At 44.5% G+C, this 17,550-nt stretch overlaps 1 protein-coding gene across 2 annotated transcripts in view; it reads right to left on the bottom strand.

Moving 5' to 3' along the window:
* Positions 1 to 17,550, bottom strand: part of PGPEP1 (pyroglutamyl-peptidase I) — a 432,802-nt gene that overhangs the window by 78,578 nt on the left and 336,674 nt on the right. For both annotated transcript variants that reach the window (XM_069649268.1, XM_069649269.1), the window contains one exon: positions 16,086 to 16,318. In XM_069649268.1, the coding sequence (XP_069505369.1) occupies positions 16,086 to 16,318 (233 nt within the window). The remainder of the gene's footprint in view (positions 1 to 16,085; positions 16,319 to 17,550) is intronic.

The following is a 17,550-nucleotide window of genomic DNA, read 5'->3' as shown; positions in this document are numbered from 1 at the left end:
AGCCAGAAACCTTTGAGAGAGTGACTTTACAGTACCCCCTTGAAAATGAACACTAGGGAAAAACTATCAACCCTTTTCAGTACTTCCATTTTAAGATGGGTTGTACTAATTTGGTTCATAATTATTGACTAATAAAGTCAATGGGGACTTTACATGCCCTGGGAGACAGTAGTCAGTCCCAGGATATGGAGTCTATGTTTGGGGGTCACTACGACACCCCTGTGGTACAGCACGGAGGGTGTTAAAAAGATGATTCCTATGAGAGTGAGAAAAACCCCATAGACCATAAACACACAAGCTAGCCTAAAACATACACTAGCAATCTGTCTAAGAGTGGGAGAAAAGAGTCTCACTATTAGCAGGAGAAAAAAATAAACCCTTCAAATCCAGCAAAGCTGCTGGGGGACTCTATAGGTAAGGGAAATTAGCCTTAGAAGAGAATTCTCCCTAACAAAGTGATACACATGCTAATCTATCTAGTTATGGACTGCTTAGTAGCAGGGAACCCTGCACTTATTAAAACAAAAATAACAAAAAACAACAAAAAGTGTATGCAACCTCTTAATTCCTGCCTAAATCGTATCTCAGGTCCGACTTTACATCTGAAGTACGAATGAGACCTGTGACGAAATTACTTTTGCTTTGCCGGAGTACAAGGGCGAGTACAGATTAACCCGCCTGCTCGGCCCCCTCATTTCTACAAGTCAACAGTGACCCCAATCATAAAGAGATCTCTCAAAGAGATCTCCCTTTTGTAGGGGGCCAAGGAAAGGCTATAATCTCAGAAGGGGTGTGAATGGGAGATAGTAGCAATCCAAACAGCAATAGTCCAACAGTTCCAAAATAAAAATGCAAATGAAGATGCTATAAAAGAACAAGTTACTTACCAACTTGTAACTTTCTTTCAAGTGGATTTTCCTACAATGTATTCCACATCTTTGACATGTAATGTCCACAGCTGTGCACTTCGGAAACTTTTTCAGCAGAGGGCGTCCTGGGTTGATGACGTCGGGTCGATGTCCCTCGAAGGCCTCTGTCGAGGGCAACGTCACGAGACATTATAAATAGGACGCACGGCGCCCGCAGCCTCAGTTTAAGTTTTTTCCCTCAGAACGTGTTCCATCAGTCTCATGCCTGCTTGACTGCTCATAGCCTTGCGGAAACATAAGCTGCAATTGCATAAAATATTCTCCAGAGGGGCAGGCTGGGAGGGCGATGTGGAATATGTTGGAGGAACATCCAGTCGAAAGAACATTACCAGTTGGTAAGTAACTTGTTCTTATAATGGATTGTGTCCTCCAACGTATTGCACATCTTTGACATACTCCCAAAGCAGTACCAGTAGATGGAGGAGGGAAAATAATTGAGTACCCAATCTGATTGCGGAATAAAGAACCGCCTTCCCAAAGGCCATATCCTGACCATTGATTGTATCCAGGGAGTAATGTTTAACAAAGGTGTGGATTGAAGCCCATGTGGCTGCATCACAAATATTCCTAATAGGAACCCCTCACTGGAGAGCTGTGGAAGTAGCCACGCCCCTAGTGGAATGAGCTCGCAACCCTTCAGGAGGGTCCTTACCCGCCAATCGGTAACACTCCGTAATGGTGAGGATAATCCACCGGGACAAGGTCTGTTTGGTAACAGCCTAGCGCAATCGGTGTCCAGCATATCCCACAAAGAGTTAAACATTCACTCTTACACTGGACATCCTAGAAATGTAAAAGCTCAGAGCTCTCCTAGGATCCAACCGATAGAGTCGCTTCTCTTCCTTACCAGGATGAGGAGGAGGGTAGAAATATGGAAGAACCACCTTTTGACTCAAATGGTATTCAGATACTACCTTAGGTAGAAAGGAGGGATGTACCCACAGTGCAACCCTGTCCTTGTGAAACACAGTAAAGGGTGGCTTAGATGAAAGTGCCTGCAATTCACTCACTTTGCAAGCAGAAGTAACAGCAACAAAGAACACAGTCTTGAAGGACAGTAATCTCAAAGGACATGAGTCCAAAGGTTCAAACGGAGCACCCATGAGAAATTCCAAAACCAAATTCAAGTCCCAAACCGACACCTGGAAAGGGGAAGGCGGGAATACATTAGTCATTCCTTTAAGACAATGAGAAATCAAAGGAATCTTAAAGTAAGGACATTCTTCAGATGAGCGCTTAAAGATAGACAGCGTGGCCAGGTAACCCTTAATGGTACCCACTTCAAGGCCCCTGTGGGCCAAAGAAAGTAAGAAAAAGAAACCCATAGGAATGGAGCACTGAAAAGGAACATTGTGACCTCTGCACCAGTCGCAAAGCTTACGCCAACGGCACAGGGATTTTGTTGCAGGCCGCATGGCCGAAAGCAACACCTCCATCATGTCATCCGGGAGGTCCCAATCCTTATACCTCAACCTTTCAGATACCAAGAGTGAAGGTTGAGAGTTGACCTCTGAATGGAGAGACAGACAGACAGACAAACACACACACACACCACCCCCCCCCCCCTCCCCTCCCATTTCCCCTCTCCCTGCATGCGAGACCAGATCCTCTCGGCAGTGAAGATGGCGGGGAGGACAGATGGACATTTCCAGAAGGTCCAGGTACCACGCTCTCCTGGCCCAATCCGGAGCAATGAGGATCATGTGGGAACCGAACCTCCATAACCGCCGCAAAACGTGAGGAATGACGGGGACTGGAGGAAGCGCATACAGCAGTGGGAATAACCAATCCACCACGAACGAGTCTCCCAAGGCTCCTCATGGAGGAAATTCCCTTAAACAGAATCTCTCGCACTTCAGGTTGACACTGGTGGCGAAGAGATCCACTTGTGGGGTTCCCCAAAGGGCGAAGATCTCCTGAAGGACTTCCTGAGCTAACTCCCACTCATGAGAGATCGTGCTCTGCCTGCTCAGAGCGTCCGCCGCCGCATTTTTGTCTCCAGCCAGATGAACTGCCGAGATAGAAAATCCCTGGTGGATGGCCCAGAACCAGTGCTGCATTGCCTCTCTGCACAATGGGAGTGACCTTACCCGCACCGTCCTTTTTTTGTTGAGGTAATGCATGGCCACTGTGTTGTCCGTCATGATCAGGACACTCTTCCCCCGTACAGAAGGCAGAAAAGCCTTCAGGTCTAGCCTGATGGCCTTCAGCTCTAACAGACTGATGTGGAGTTTGGACTCTGATGGAGACAAACGACTGCTGGCTGTCAAATCGTTGGCATGAGCGCCCCATCCTGTGAGGGAAGCATCCGTCACTACAGTCACCTCTGGCCATGGTTGCCAAAACAGTCCCCCCATTCCTCATCAGGTTCCCTTCGTTGACCCACCACAGAAGATCCTGGGAGACCGATAGTGGAATCTGAACGGGATCAGACATCTTGCCGGAGAACTGTGACCACTGCATCTTGAGTACCCATTGCAGGGACATAATCTGCAGCCTGGCCTCTGGCACCAGAAAAATGCAGGATGCCATGAGGCCGAGCAACCTTAAGAATTCAAAAGCCGGGAGAGACTGGGCATGTTGAAACTTGTCCACCATCTGCGCAATGTGATGATCCCTCACCTTGGGAGTCAAGGTCTTCCCCAAGGACGTGTCTAACACAGCGCCGATGTACTGGAGCTGTTGGGAAGGTGTCAGATGCGACTTCTTGAAATTCAGGGAGAAGCTCAGCCTGTGGAAGGTGTGGCAGGTGAGACCGAGGTGATCCAACGATTGCTCGGGAGAGCACGGCCGGATCAGCCAGTCGTCCAGGTAGGGGTAGACGTGAATCCCCACCCCCCTCGCCTGAGGTACGCTACCACCACCATTAGTTTGGTGAAGACCCTCGGGCGGAGGTCAATCCGAATGGAAGGACCCGAACATGAAAGTGCGAGTCGCCAGCCGCAAACCTCAGGTGCTTTCTGTGCTTGGGATGAATAGGCACATGAAAGTAAGCATCATGTAGGTCTAGAGACACCAACCAATCCTGAAGTTGAAGGGCCTGGAGGACTTGAGAAAAAGTAACCATCTTGAACTTATCTTTCCTGAGAAGTTTATTCAACCAACGCAAGTCCATGATGGGTCTCAATCCCCAGTCTTTCTTTGGGATCAAAAAATAAGGGGAATACCATCCCTTGTTCCTCTCCGCTACTTGCACCAGTTCTATAGCGCCTTTCTCCAGGAGGGTTAGGATTTCCTGCGCAAGGAGCGGATCCGGAAGCTTCAAAGAGAGTTTCCCCGGTATATTGTCGTGAGGCAGCTGAAGGAAGGGAAGGCAGTAGCCGTGGGCTATGGTATCCAGAACCCACACATCTGAAGTAATGACTCGCCATTCTTCGAGATGCTGAGACAGTCTGCCCCCAACCGGCTAACCCTGGGACATGGCCTCATGACTGTTTGGAAGATGCTGCAGCAGTGCCCGAAGGCAAAGGGGCAGCTGCCAGAGCGGCTTTTGCACCACGATTTCCCCGACCACCACGGGTACTTTTTCGCTGTCCCCTTTGACTGGCGGCCCCTCTCGTTCTACCAAAGGAGGAGTAGTAACGAAAAGAACCTCCACTCCATTGCTGTCCCCTAGGACGAAGATGCAGAGGTTGACGCACAGCTGCACAAAGATTTATTTGCAGCTTTCGAGGTCTGCAACCTCTCCAGGCTCTCGTCAGACTTGCTGCCAAACAAATGTGCGCCATCAAAGTGCATGTTGAGAAGGCAGGCCTGCACATCCTGAGCAAAACCAGACTTCTGCAACCACGCAAATCTGCGTATAACGGTGCTTGCAGCCATGGACCGGCTAACACTGTCGGCCATATCCAAACCCGACAGAAGGGATTCGCACATGGCATCCTTGCCGTCTTGCACGAGAGCAAGGAACCCATCCCTTTCTTCCCCCTCGGGAATATGCTCAGCCACTAAAGAAACAGTTCCACAGAGTGTGTGAAAACTTTGCCAAGGCACAAGTGGAGTTCGCCGATTTCAAGGCCTCCCTGAAACTTGAGGAGAATCATCTTCAGTTCTGCAAGCACCTCAAAACGTTTCTCTTCTCGTCCGCTTTTTCTCCTCTTCTCCCCTGCTGATTCCCTGGCCATCACAGGAACTGCACTGGTTACCTGGCCACCTCCGATTCTCGGGCCTGATCCCTCCCCCACTAGTCGGTTCCCGACAATCCCTGCACTTGGTAACTGTTTTTCTGTATCCCTACGGTCCCACTACCTGCACTTGACACTGACGTCTGCACTTACCTCTTTCACTTGCCACCTGCTGGCAGCACTTCATTATTGTTTACTTATTGTTATTTATTGTTCTCTATCCCATGTAATGCACTTTCCTCTTCCATTTCCCCCGCACTTCTCCTCCTTCCCCTCCTTTGCACTTGCGCGATCTGAATGACACCTGGCCTAGTAGGATCGTTGTCTGTCTTCCCCTGTTTCCCCCTCCCTTGCCTCGTCTCGCCTTGAAACGCTTGTGCATAGGCGCATTATAAATGCCATATCATATCATGCTCCGAGCAGAAAATACCTTCCGGGCCCAACCGTCAAATCGCTTTTCGTCCCTATTCGGAGGGATGGTAGGATACACCGCCTGCCTCTAGGTGGCCGTAGCCACCTGAAACACTCAAACTCTCGGGAGTGGAGTGAGTAGATAAATAACTGGAGTCGCTAAAGGAAGGTCGGTATTTCTTTGTCAAAGATTAACAGCCGGAAGAGATTCTGGGGACTGCTAAGCACCTGCTACCCTTTTCCTGTAATGCGAGATGAAGTGGTAAAACCGTGTCAGAAGACGGACCTTGATCATCCTGCACAAAGTCTTCAGGAGGACTGGACTAGCCCAGACACTCAGACCCTAGCCATGAGCCGCCTGCATGAAGACTCTGCACAAGCCCCCAGGTTCAGGCCTACCAAATTCCACTTCCGGAGAAGTGTACAACCCACTGGCATCATGGAGGGTGTGCTTCATCTCATCCAACTGACTGTCTCCAGAAAACATCGGAGCTTCATCAAATTCACCAGGGTCCTCAAATTCAGACCTTTCTTCCTCTTCATATATGTCAGCCAGAGGGAGTTGAAACCCATGCCTGGTGACAGAAAAGGGCCTAGAGTCCAGAATTGGCCTCATAGACTTGGCCCCAGCCTTCCTGTTTGGGAGGAGGGGGGGGGGAGAATCCCCAAAGGCGCCGATAGCGCCGAATGCTTTGGCACAGGGAGTCGACAACCTCAACGTTGTGAGCGCCGAAGGCTGATAAAATGGCAAAGCGTCTGAGTCGGACGGACACGGCGCTGATCGAGTCGATGCCGGCATCGAGCCCTTAGGAGGTTGCAGCGGTCTCGCTGGGGACGAGGTGCAAAATCTCCACCCCTACTATCTCACCTCAAATATGGACAGATCACCATCTAATCTCATTCTCCTTGGACACAACAACCCCAAACTGCAACAACCTTGTGCACCACCTGCACTTACCAGAAACAAAAAAAATATGACACGAGACAAACTACTCCCCGGTATCATGCCCACTTTGAACGCTCTACCTAACAACCTAAACCCTAACGACCTAGTGGAAGAATTTAATATTATTAACAAAACCCTTGATGATATCGCTCAGCTTAAGCTTAGAAACAGTAAACCACAGAGCCACCTGAATAACTGGTTCACCCCTCTCCTAAAAAATCTTAGATTAGAAAAAAGGAAATGGGACAATACGTGGAAAGCTCACCCCACTCCGGAAAATAAACTGAAATTAATTAACATTTCATCTCAATATAAAAAAGAAATCATCTCAGCTAAACAAGAGACCTACAACAACAGAATTACACAAGCCATTTCAAGCACAAAAGAATTGTTCTCCATACTCAGAGAACTGGAAAATCCCATGAAGCCTCAAGATAACTGCCTTAAAGATAAAAAATGGTGCTCTGAAATCCAGCATGCATTATCTAACAAAGTCCTAAACCTCCAAAAGAAAATAGAACTAAAACGAGAGACCTTAGCCTCTGCCACATTACCCTCTACTAAGACGCTCCCAAACCCTAAACCAACCACCCAATTCCACTTCTCCAAAGTCTCTATATTAGAGGTGGAGAAAGTAATCCAAAGAGTCCAATTACAAAGGAGACCTTTGCCCAGCACAACTCATCAAAGATGCTGCACGAGACCTAGCGCCATTTGTCACAAAGTTGATTAATGCCTCCTTTATCACGGGCACCATCCCGAGTAACCTAAAAGAGTCCTGGGTGCTTCCACTCCTTAAAAAGGCAACTTTAGACCCGGCTATACCCACTAATTATAGACATATTACTACCGTACCGTTCCTCTTGAAGATTCTGGATAAGGTGGCATATATCCAAATCCAGAACTTCCTGGAACAAAACCAACTACTAGGCTCCCGTCAATCCGACTTCCGTCCACTGCACGGCACAGAAACTGCATTGATTGACCTAAAATTCCAAATAGATAAAGTACGAGATAAAGTACGAGATTCTGGAAAACCAGCACTTTTCCTGCTATTAGACTTCTCTGCCGTATTTGACTTAGTGGATCATAAAGTCTTGTGTAACCACTTCGATACAGCAGCACACTTCTCCACTGAGGCTATAGTGTGGATCCAATCATTCATTAGTGACTGTACCATGAGGGTCTTCTCACCTACAGCTGCTGCAGAACCCATCCCCATCACCTGCGGCATGCCACAGGGATCTTGCGTTTCACCAACGCTATATAACATTTTCACTAAGCCCCTGCTTGATGACCTGGACCATCTGGGTATCACGTATACTAATTACGCTGTCGAAAAGGATTTAGCACTAGTGAACAAAATGTACTGCATCATTCAGGCATGGATGGCAACCCATGGCTTTATGACTGAACGATGATAAAACTGAGCTTCTTATCCTAGGTACCGCTTCCCTCATTAGTAAACTAAGTACAAACTATTCCTCCATCATCGATGAGAATTGCATACAAGTAGCCAAAGAAGTAAAAACGTTAGGTAATTACCTTGCCTCCACCTTATCATTCTCCAACAGGTAAATTCCCTAGCCTCATCAACAGCTTACACATGTAAACTAATCAGAGCAGGAAAACAATTCTCATCTCAGCACAGTTGTTTAGCATTAGCCAGTGCCCTAATCATCTCCAAACTAGACTACTGTAACGCATTGTACATAGGAGCCACTAAATCCACCATTAACAAAATTCAGATACAGCAAAACAATGCCCTCCGAGCTGCATTGAACATTCCCAAGAGAACACATCTCAGAAACAAGAAGGAAACATAAATGGCTCTCCACCCACGAGAAAATCAGACTCAAAACCGCATCCCTCACATACAAATCACTTTATAATAAAGCCCCACAATATTTAAAGGACAGATTCACCAGAACACACTCCACAAGACAAACAAGACTAGCCAACACCAATCGCCTCCAAGCAACCCAATTTAAACTTGCCACCATAGGCGGAGCTAGCTTCCCAGTCAAAGCTGCTCAATTGTGGAATGAACTACCCATCACTGTGAGGCTAGAACAATCTTTTACCAAACTCAGGCAAAATGTGATCAACTGGTTGACGACAAAAAATGTTAAATGAATGCATGAACTTGCTCCTACCTGCCTGTTACCTGTCATATGTATTACACGCCTGTTACCGATGACCTTTGTAACCTGTAACCGTGCTCTAAGCTGTACATCTTCTTACCTTTTGCGCCCTTATACTCCAGGGTCCGGTGCGCATAATAAATACTAAACAAACCGAGCCCTAGAAGCAAGCATCTTTCGACTCTCCGAAGCCTTGTCCGAGCAGGACCTCAAAGGTTCCCTAAGCGAGTCACGTCTCGGACCCGAGCCCGAAGGCGTGCGAGCCGCGGTACAAGACCGATCCTGGCCGGCTTTGTTAGAAGGCGCGAACGGACCCATGCCCTGCGATTGAATTATCTGTGATTTTCAATAGGTTTAAAGAAAATCCCCTATTTTCAAAAAAATCTCCTATCTCTACCATCAGGGGAAATGTATTCATGTCAAATCTAAAAGAGATAGGTAAACAAATATTAGAACAAATCCGGGTATCCTCTAGGAACAGTTCTACCTCTCTAGGTGATGATCCGGTACTCATATCTTGACAAAATAGATGTACAATATGTAACGATGTTTACTAAAAATATAATTTATTAAGGACTGGTACATATTTATAAATACATTTTATACAGACCCTAAACTCACACAATAGTTGATTATGTCTAATACATATGAATCACTATTTTTTCATTTAACTTCCAACATTAAATCAATACAGACACAAATGGCAAAACATCACAAAACAAGTGTCACAAAACAACATATTCCCGACATGTGACATGTTTCAGTTCTATAGGCCCTTGCGTGGCTGAACTTTCTTCAGGGGAAACAATTATTATTCTTTAAGATTCCTTCAACACCGTGCGATAGGGGTCCAAAAACATCCACCAACGGATGTCATAAAACCTGTAAATCGAAGAGATGGAAAACCTTATGTTCTCAGAGATACAATTAAGTACTCAAATTACTGCCTTTACCAACTGAAAAGGAAAATACCAAAGCAGTGTGAAAGAGCCACCAACCGTCACCATGACAGAAAAAAAATCAAGCATCCAACAGTGCACCCTTGAACCAAAAGTCAATTTCAGAACGAGAAGTGCCACCAATTGCTACTTTATCCAATGCAATCCATCAATAAATTTGCCTAACCCCTTAAATCAGGATAGTATTTGTCTATTTGTAGGTCACCAAAGAAATTTAGAAAAGTGGGAAATACAGACATAACAAAATCTAGAAGCCAATCCTCATCCATGTCTCAACCTGTAACTGGTACATACATATCTAGAAGGACTGACTTGCAGTCTGGCAGGTCTTGAAACTTCATCACGGAGTAGGAGGGGCCGAAGAAAAATGCATCTCAACGATGAACACAAGAGGTGCGCCGAGTTTCACAAAGCAACACGTTCGCAGAAAAAACTGAACTGAGGCTGCGGGCGCCGTGCGTCCTATTTACAACAACCGGTGACATCGACCCGACACCATCGACTCAGGACGCCCTCTGCTGAAAAAGTGTACAGCTGTGGACATTACGTGTCAAAGATGTGTAATACATTGGAGGACACAATCCAATTGAAAACATACTTTACTTGAAGAAAATCAATCATACATCAAACTAATAAAACACCATCAAAAGACCGCCGTTGTAAAAGACAGAAGATGTAGAAAAGAAACGTATAAGCACTCTGGATACATTGTCAGTGAGGAAAACAGGCAAGAAATGCAACAAGGTAGGTCAAAAGGATGGGTCTTGATAGACAAAGTATAAAAGGGGCCAGTCCCCAAGATCCCAAAAGGTGGACCAAGGCAACGAGCTCACTTCAAAGTACCAGATTAAATGGTGCAACAGTGTCAAATCTGGCTTTGAGGTGCTAAAGATGCAGGTAGAACTAGGTTCAGGTGCAGCTAGTTGTATTGGTTCAAACGACAACCTGGCATCAAGTCAGTTTGAAACATATGCTCGGTGCAGTTTCAGTGCAGCATTAAAGTGATGCAGATCAGGTGTCGGGTCGAGTCTGTTTGAGACATTTGCCAACTGCTGGTTCAAATCAATGAGCGATGTGATGCTCCAGCATTTCGAATCTGTGATCCCGATGATCCGATGCGATGTTTGAAGTAGCCTGCAGCATGCTCTACTTGGCGCGGTGCTGTTTGGAGCAGGTTCGACGGATGCAGCAGAGCAGTGGTTCAAAGTGCAAGAGAGTCAAGAGTAGCTGTGGTTCGAGTGCAGCTGACACAGCTCAAACGTAGCGGATGCCTTGAAAACTCGGGTCCTGGCTGTTCTGGCTCTCGGGATGCTGAGACATACACTACAGGGGGCTCTACAAAAAAGTTGAGTCCTTGTCTCTGCTCTCCTACCCTATTGAGGTTTTCTAGCAGAGTGCTAGGCCTTGATCCTCAGCAAGAGTTCCTCCAATGCGCCTGTGAGCGTGGGTAGGGAGCTGAGCCAGTCTCTGCCTTGGAACACTCTTTGCCCAAACGGCTGAGGGTGTTGCAATCAACTCTCCCAAAAGAGGTCAAAATGAATTCTTCCTCGAAGTCCTCGGTGGGCCAAAAGCAAATCAAAAAGGGGAGAAGGCCCCCCTCTTTTATAGGAAACATGCCATAGGGGATTGGAGGAAAACAAGCCTGCTTTAAGGGGTATAATCCCCATCCTTGTTTCAAGTGCCTCTTGCATTCTGATGTCATACCTAGAGTGACTTGTTCCACAGGAAGTGGTGGGGACAGGAAGGAGAGCCCACAGAAAATTAAGATGGATAAACTCCTCTTCCAACCCAAGTGTGTACCCTATCTGTTGGATCCCTGCCCCTTTCTCAGATACCCTTTCCCAGCCTACAGGCTTCAACTACTGTCTGGTGTGCAGCCCCCTAGTGTGAGGCAGGCCTTGTTAGGTATGTGGAACCAGGCTTGATGGTGTCTCCAGCTGGGAGATCCCAGGCATGGCAAGAAGGAGGTTATCTTCCCGTCAAATAGAGTCAAGCACCTTGTCCCTTTGTCTCATTCACTGCAATGCAGACAGGGTGGTGCCTGAATTCTACATAGCCCCTCAAAGCTGTAAGAGCTCACAGGGATGACGCTCATTGGCTACAATCAGATGTAGCAGCAATAATTATGTGAACATCCCACCACCAGACCAAAAGAGGTCTTGCTTGTATTTTCAGATTATCCTGCCACCATGCGGATAGTTTACGATAATCATATTGAATTTGCAACAGAGGTGTAGAGTTAAATACATTGTTTGTACTGTGGTGTCAAACAAGCCACTTGCGATCTCTCAAACGGCTCTGCATCAGGGGAGAACAGGGGCTGCAGCTTAGGCTACTGAGGCAGCAACGCTCAGGTGTACACTATGCTGCTAGCATGGTGTTTAATGAAAGTGAGGTCTGGTTAGCAGATCACCCTTTCTGAGATGGAATTACTCGTATAAATGTATTATTTAATAAATATCATACAAACTAGAGATTTTAAACACTTGCCAGATGGAAATTCCTCACATGACCCTTCAAGCACGAGAAGACTGGTTAGGAAAAGTAAGATGTAAATGAGATACATACATAAATTATGTTCCAATTCAACTCAACTATTGACTACGACATTTAACCAGATTCATATGCAACATATGCATTTATTGTGCCCTGTAATCTGACAAGTAAGCATATTGTAATTATTGTTCTGATTTTGCACTATATCCAGATAAATAAGCATTCTGTAACCTACGCTGTAATACATCCGGGTCTGGGCATAATTCACTGTGCCTCACTGTGCCTCAGGAAAACTGGGCATAATTCCTGAATGACAGATCCTGTCAAAGTAAATTTGAAAGAAATAAACAAGCAACTTTCTTTTCACTTGCACTGGAACACGCGTTTATTTCTTGGCAATATGTATCCAGGCGCAGTAGTTCAAAGAGACTGAACTCTTTGAGCCAGGTCAAGTGCAAATGTATCTATACTTTGGATAAAACTCCTGCTGCAAGGAAATGACTACAGCTGCAAAGACAGTGTGGGCAATCTGAGGAGCTGAAAACCGAATTAAAGAAAGAAATGTGAGCAGTTTTTAACACATGTGGAAAAATGGGCTGTTCTGACTGAAGAGAAAAAATTGCCTGTTTAAAACTAAATTGTTAATGAAAGCCTGGTTATTTAGCAATGTAAAGGGATCATGGTAGTGGTGATAATAGACATATAGGCCATCTTCTTTCACAGGTTTAGTTAAATCAAGGCCCAAAGTAAGAAATTAAACAGTTTAAAAACACATGGGATGGATTTGCAAACTCTCATAAAAAACAGTCATTTCAGTTGCCAGCCATGAAACTTCCCAAAGGAAGGGAGATGCACCATAAATCCAGGACACAGATGCGAATTGCCAGCTTGAAAAACTTTAAATGGGACAGGACAATTAAAGTTCACACGCTCGTCAGACATTCGTCTGTGCTCCAGGCTGGGACAATAGCAGTCCTGGGACACTCACCTGTCAAGTGTGAAGGGGCAATAAAACCTTCAATTAAGACTGGAAACCACTTGCCTAGAAGGAAATGACAGCTGCTTGCAGTTGGAAGAAAAAATAAAAACAGGATCTAGTAACAAAAAGGGACTGCCTTTTAGTTTCAAAGACTATGTTATAAAGAAACTTTAAAGACATTTATGTAGCAAGAATTATCAAAAATTTAAAAAGTTTGCCGTTTTAAATCCAATTTTGTGGGCTATCTTTTAAAACTTGATAGATCTCATTGCTGCATGGGGAACAGAAGTTAAGAAATATGACAGATTCCAAGGAAAGTATTAATGTGGCAAACATAAAATTGTGTACATACATCCCCAGGGACAATTCGCATTTGTGTATAAAATTGTGAATTTTAGGCCACATCTTTAATGTGTAAAACTACCAAAATGTATCAGAAAGGCGAAACAAGGTCGCATAGACCTGAGGATTGGACTGATCTGGGCTGCACATAATATGTAACCTGTGTGTAGAATTTGCCAAGAGATTGCAAGTGAAGAAATGTAGGTTTTTTGCAAAATTGGATTTTAAGTAAAGTAAATGTGGGAACGTTTGGACATTGTAAACCTCACCTCAAATCTGATGACATTCCCTTAGAAGTCCAACCAACTGAGAGCGAGGAGGAGACTAGGTCCCCTGCCCAATCAAAGTAGTCTAGGGGCGGGCGTAGTAACCCTGCCCAGCCTCTACCTTGATGTCATTTTGCATTATAAATAAGGGACCCTGAAAAGACCCTAGGGACACACACATTTCCTGATTTCCTGCACTGCATTCCCGTTTCATCTTTCAGACTCCAGATGCCAACTACAAGGCCAAGCATTGCTGATCCTGCTCCAGCAAGGTCTACCCTATAATATTAAAACCCACTAATCTGCCAGTAACCAGGAGAGACTGATACTTTCGGCATCCTAATCCAGCTTGGCTTGCTGCCACTCACAGCTTACTGCTGCCATTCTGCTACCCTGCTGACCTATAGTATCCAGTAAACGGAATTGCCAGTCCAGAAGAACTATCCTTTGGTATCCAGTCCAAGCCCAGCTGATCCTGTCCCGCTGATTTTTTCCGGCTGTCATTTGTTAAACCAGACCCGTGTGGTGACCAGAACGTTGACTGTCCAAAATCCAAAAACTAAAAAGTGAACCGAGTATCAACAGGAACCATTAAAAAAAACACATAGTATACCTTGCCTTGTCTTAGTTCCACTCTCTAAGTCATCCCATCCATATCCTGATAACTTGTAATAGTCAAAAATCCTTCTTGAAACCCTGCCTTTGATTTCTTGTGCTAGCGCCAACTTCTTTAATAATTTTGTCTTGTAAAATCCTAAGCTATTAATCCTGTTTCAAATGATCGGACTGGTTCCACCAGGGCAGGCATGGAGGTGCTAGGGTTGCATTCGCGAGTCAACCCCGGAGCTTGCTGTGTCTCAATCTGGTAGACTAGCCTGAATGCTCTAGTGTAGAGTAAAACTGTTCTTGGCAAAACCGATTTCTTGTCCTTTTTCGTGCCTTCATTTTGTCAAAACTAACCTCACTAGATCTTGCATAACTAATTCAATTTACAAGCTAGAGATCTAATTTCACTTCCATATTGTACCTACGATCCATAGCTACCGCCAAACACAAACTGCATCGATTTACAATATTCAACCAGTTTATTAAAAAGTGGTTTTGGTAAATTCACGTGGGAATTACAAAAGTCAAACTGTATGCTTTTGCTCAATCCATCGCTTGTGATTGCTAGTATCTTTCCCAGTTTTATACACATTCATCATTTTCTTCATCCATTTCCGAGTGTCATTTTAGCATTGCTAGGATTTAAAATACGTTTTTCTCTCTTGTTTGGGGAGGGAAGGTCGGATTTCAATCCTGTTTTCCATTTGTCATTCCTGATTATCTGCTGCTTCCGTTTATCCACTTAGAATTGATTTGTGGGTTGAGGAAACATTACAGGGGGACATCCAAACTCAAGTGATATCATACCTAAAATCAAAAAGTGCTCCTATTCCCTGGTGTTTTGTAGTTGTGTCAATAGAAGGTTAACTAAGTGCATTGCTTACATTCCTATTGTTCTTATCACCCCATCAGTATGATTTCTTTTGAATTTTAAAGTAGAAAATAAATATTACATTTTATCAACCAGCCTGGTTCATGGTCCATTGTGACCTGGGGTATTTGAAAAGGGGGTGTGTTATGAGTGGTGTACCATCTGAATATTAAATCTAAAATAAAAACATAAGCATTTTAATTGTGCGCTGCATACTAGGCCAAGACTAAGGTGTGCGTCGCCTGATTGAAATCTTTATCAATAGTCTCTATATCCCCTTCAAATGCAGATGAATTAAAGGGTATGTGTAAACTGCTGACCGACTCACAAATTCAACATGCCTTCCAGTTCAGTAAATATGGAGCTAAAGTTTAACATAAATTATGCATTTCTGCGGACACAACACTGAAGTTCACTTTTCCCCACTGAATGATGTGGTTGAACTTTGCATCCACTTGCGATTTTGATTGAAGGAGCTTCTCAGGACAAAATTGTCCTTCTGCAGTCCTATCCATTGCAGAATCATAATTGTCAAATGTCTTGATGCAAGCCAACGCCAAATGGTTGGAGTACCCCACACTTCCCTCCAGTTCTGGATTGTGGTCCATCATGCATGTTCAGGTAAAAAGATGTAGTTTCATTGTCCAGCTGTAAAAGAATGATTGATGCCCGGAATGAGTGAAGAAATGCCCCAGGGTCAGATGCATTACCCGCAGCTCCAGAATATTGATATAGACTTGTAAGACTGTCCAACCACAAGCCTTGTTCTTGGTCAGGAACTGAAACTTTGCATGGCTGGATTTGTATACTTGACAAAATAAATGATGGCTATTAAAGAAAGTACAGAGGCATAATCAATGTTAAGGAAAAATCCCATGAGTAAGAATAAAATGTTACAGTGATACACTTACCCAAACCTTTAAGCCAATTTAATTTTATTCCGGAGTATAAAACAAAAATAGATTAATAACCAGTATAATAAAAAAAAATGTAAAAAAAGTTTGATTCGTACCTGCCAGCATCCTTAGATATAGAAACCGCAAAATCTGGCTCAGAAGTTTTCACTCTTTTACACACGGTTTCCAAGTCAATAGCCGATTCTATACATTCTGGACCTCCTTCTACACAACAGCGAGATCGTGGGCAGAAATGGCAGTTGTCCAAACCACTGTACCCTACATTATGTCCACATTTTTCCAGAGTTATGGTTGTAGCCATGCTGGATACTCCTACATGAACCACCAACTACAAAGAACGAAAAAAAAGAAAATTATAAATGCGCAGCAGTAAGGGCGTATCAGCTTAATGAATACATAGAATATCGAGTACTTCCCAAATATGAGAGCTTAAGGTACATACAATCCTTTTGGAAACATCACTCTAAAGGGGCCACAAGTAACCTAGTCTGCCCAATTTACCACAGAAATAAGAAAATGAACAATCTGGAAAACAGACAGACAAAAACAATAAGGAAGACATGAGAACTGAAATTACTCCACTAGGCACCCTTTAAAAATTGCTTCAATTATCAAAGTTGGGTAGCAGAGACCCTCACTATTTCCACTGCTGTGAAAGTAAACAGTCCAACGAAGCAATTGGGATGTTTGATCGTTTAAACAGGACCCCGATCAGTTTTATCTTTATTTTAAGATCGACCATGAGGCCTAATCACTCCACAGTATACAGCATGAGTGATTTGTTAAGTGTAATTCGGTTACACGTTTCTCTAAACTGATAAGTCACCAACAAACCTATTTAATGTTTGGAATAAGCAAGTACCAAAGCCAAGTTAATAACAATGGTATATAGTCAGCCAGATACATCACAAAAAGTGAATGCAGCTGCACATACATCTTCATCACTTGTTTTGCTAAATCATCAGCGTGTTTAAAAGATTCGACCTACAAACTTTTGGATAAAAAAAACGTGATTCTTTTCATAATTTTACAGTACTATCAGCTCCAATACCGTAAAAGGAAACATTATTTATATGTACAATAATCTAGGCTGGTCTACCGCAAAATAACAGCTGCAGCTCGTCCAAAAATAATATGGCGAGATTAGTTTCGGAACTAAAAAGATCCAAACAAATCCTGCTTGCATTTGGCCACCTCTAGCAAAGCGCAAAGTTGCTATGAGTGTGATCTCTGGCAGACCAGGATGTAGGAAGTATCGGCATGCTCGTCACAGCCACCGGGGGACAATCATTGTGAAATGCAGCCACATAATTAAGGATGGCCCTAGGCATAGGAAGCCTGTGCCTCTGCAAAGGGCCGCACGCTTGTGAGGGCCCTTCAGTCCCCAGCTGCAATGTGTATACCAAGTGATAAAGAGTGTTTCAAAAGTGTCAGCATGCTGTTCTTTTTTCGGCTCAGCACTGAACAGGCTGTGCCATCACCTCGCAAGCCCCCAAGACGCCCACCTCCCCATTGGATCAGTGGTACAGCAAATGCTGCAAGTCCCACTGGGGCGTGCAA

Source organism: Ambystoma mexicanum, chromosome 1p (genome assembly GCF_040938575.1).
Source record: "Ambystoma mexicanum isolate Mex_15411 chromosome 1p, UKY_AmexF1_1, whole genome shotgun sequence".
Classification (NCBI taxonomy): domain Eukaryota; kingdom Metazoa; phylum Chordata; class Amphibia; order Caudata; family Ambystomatidae; genus Ambystoma; species Ambystoma mexicanum.
This window is presented reverse-complemented; position numbering and strand designations above follow the sequence as displayed.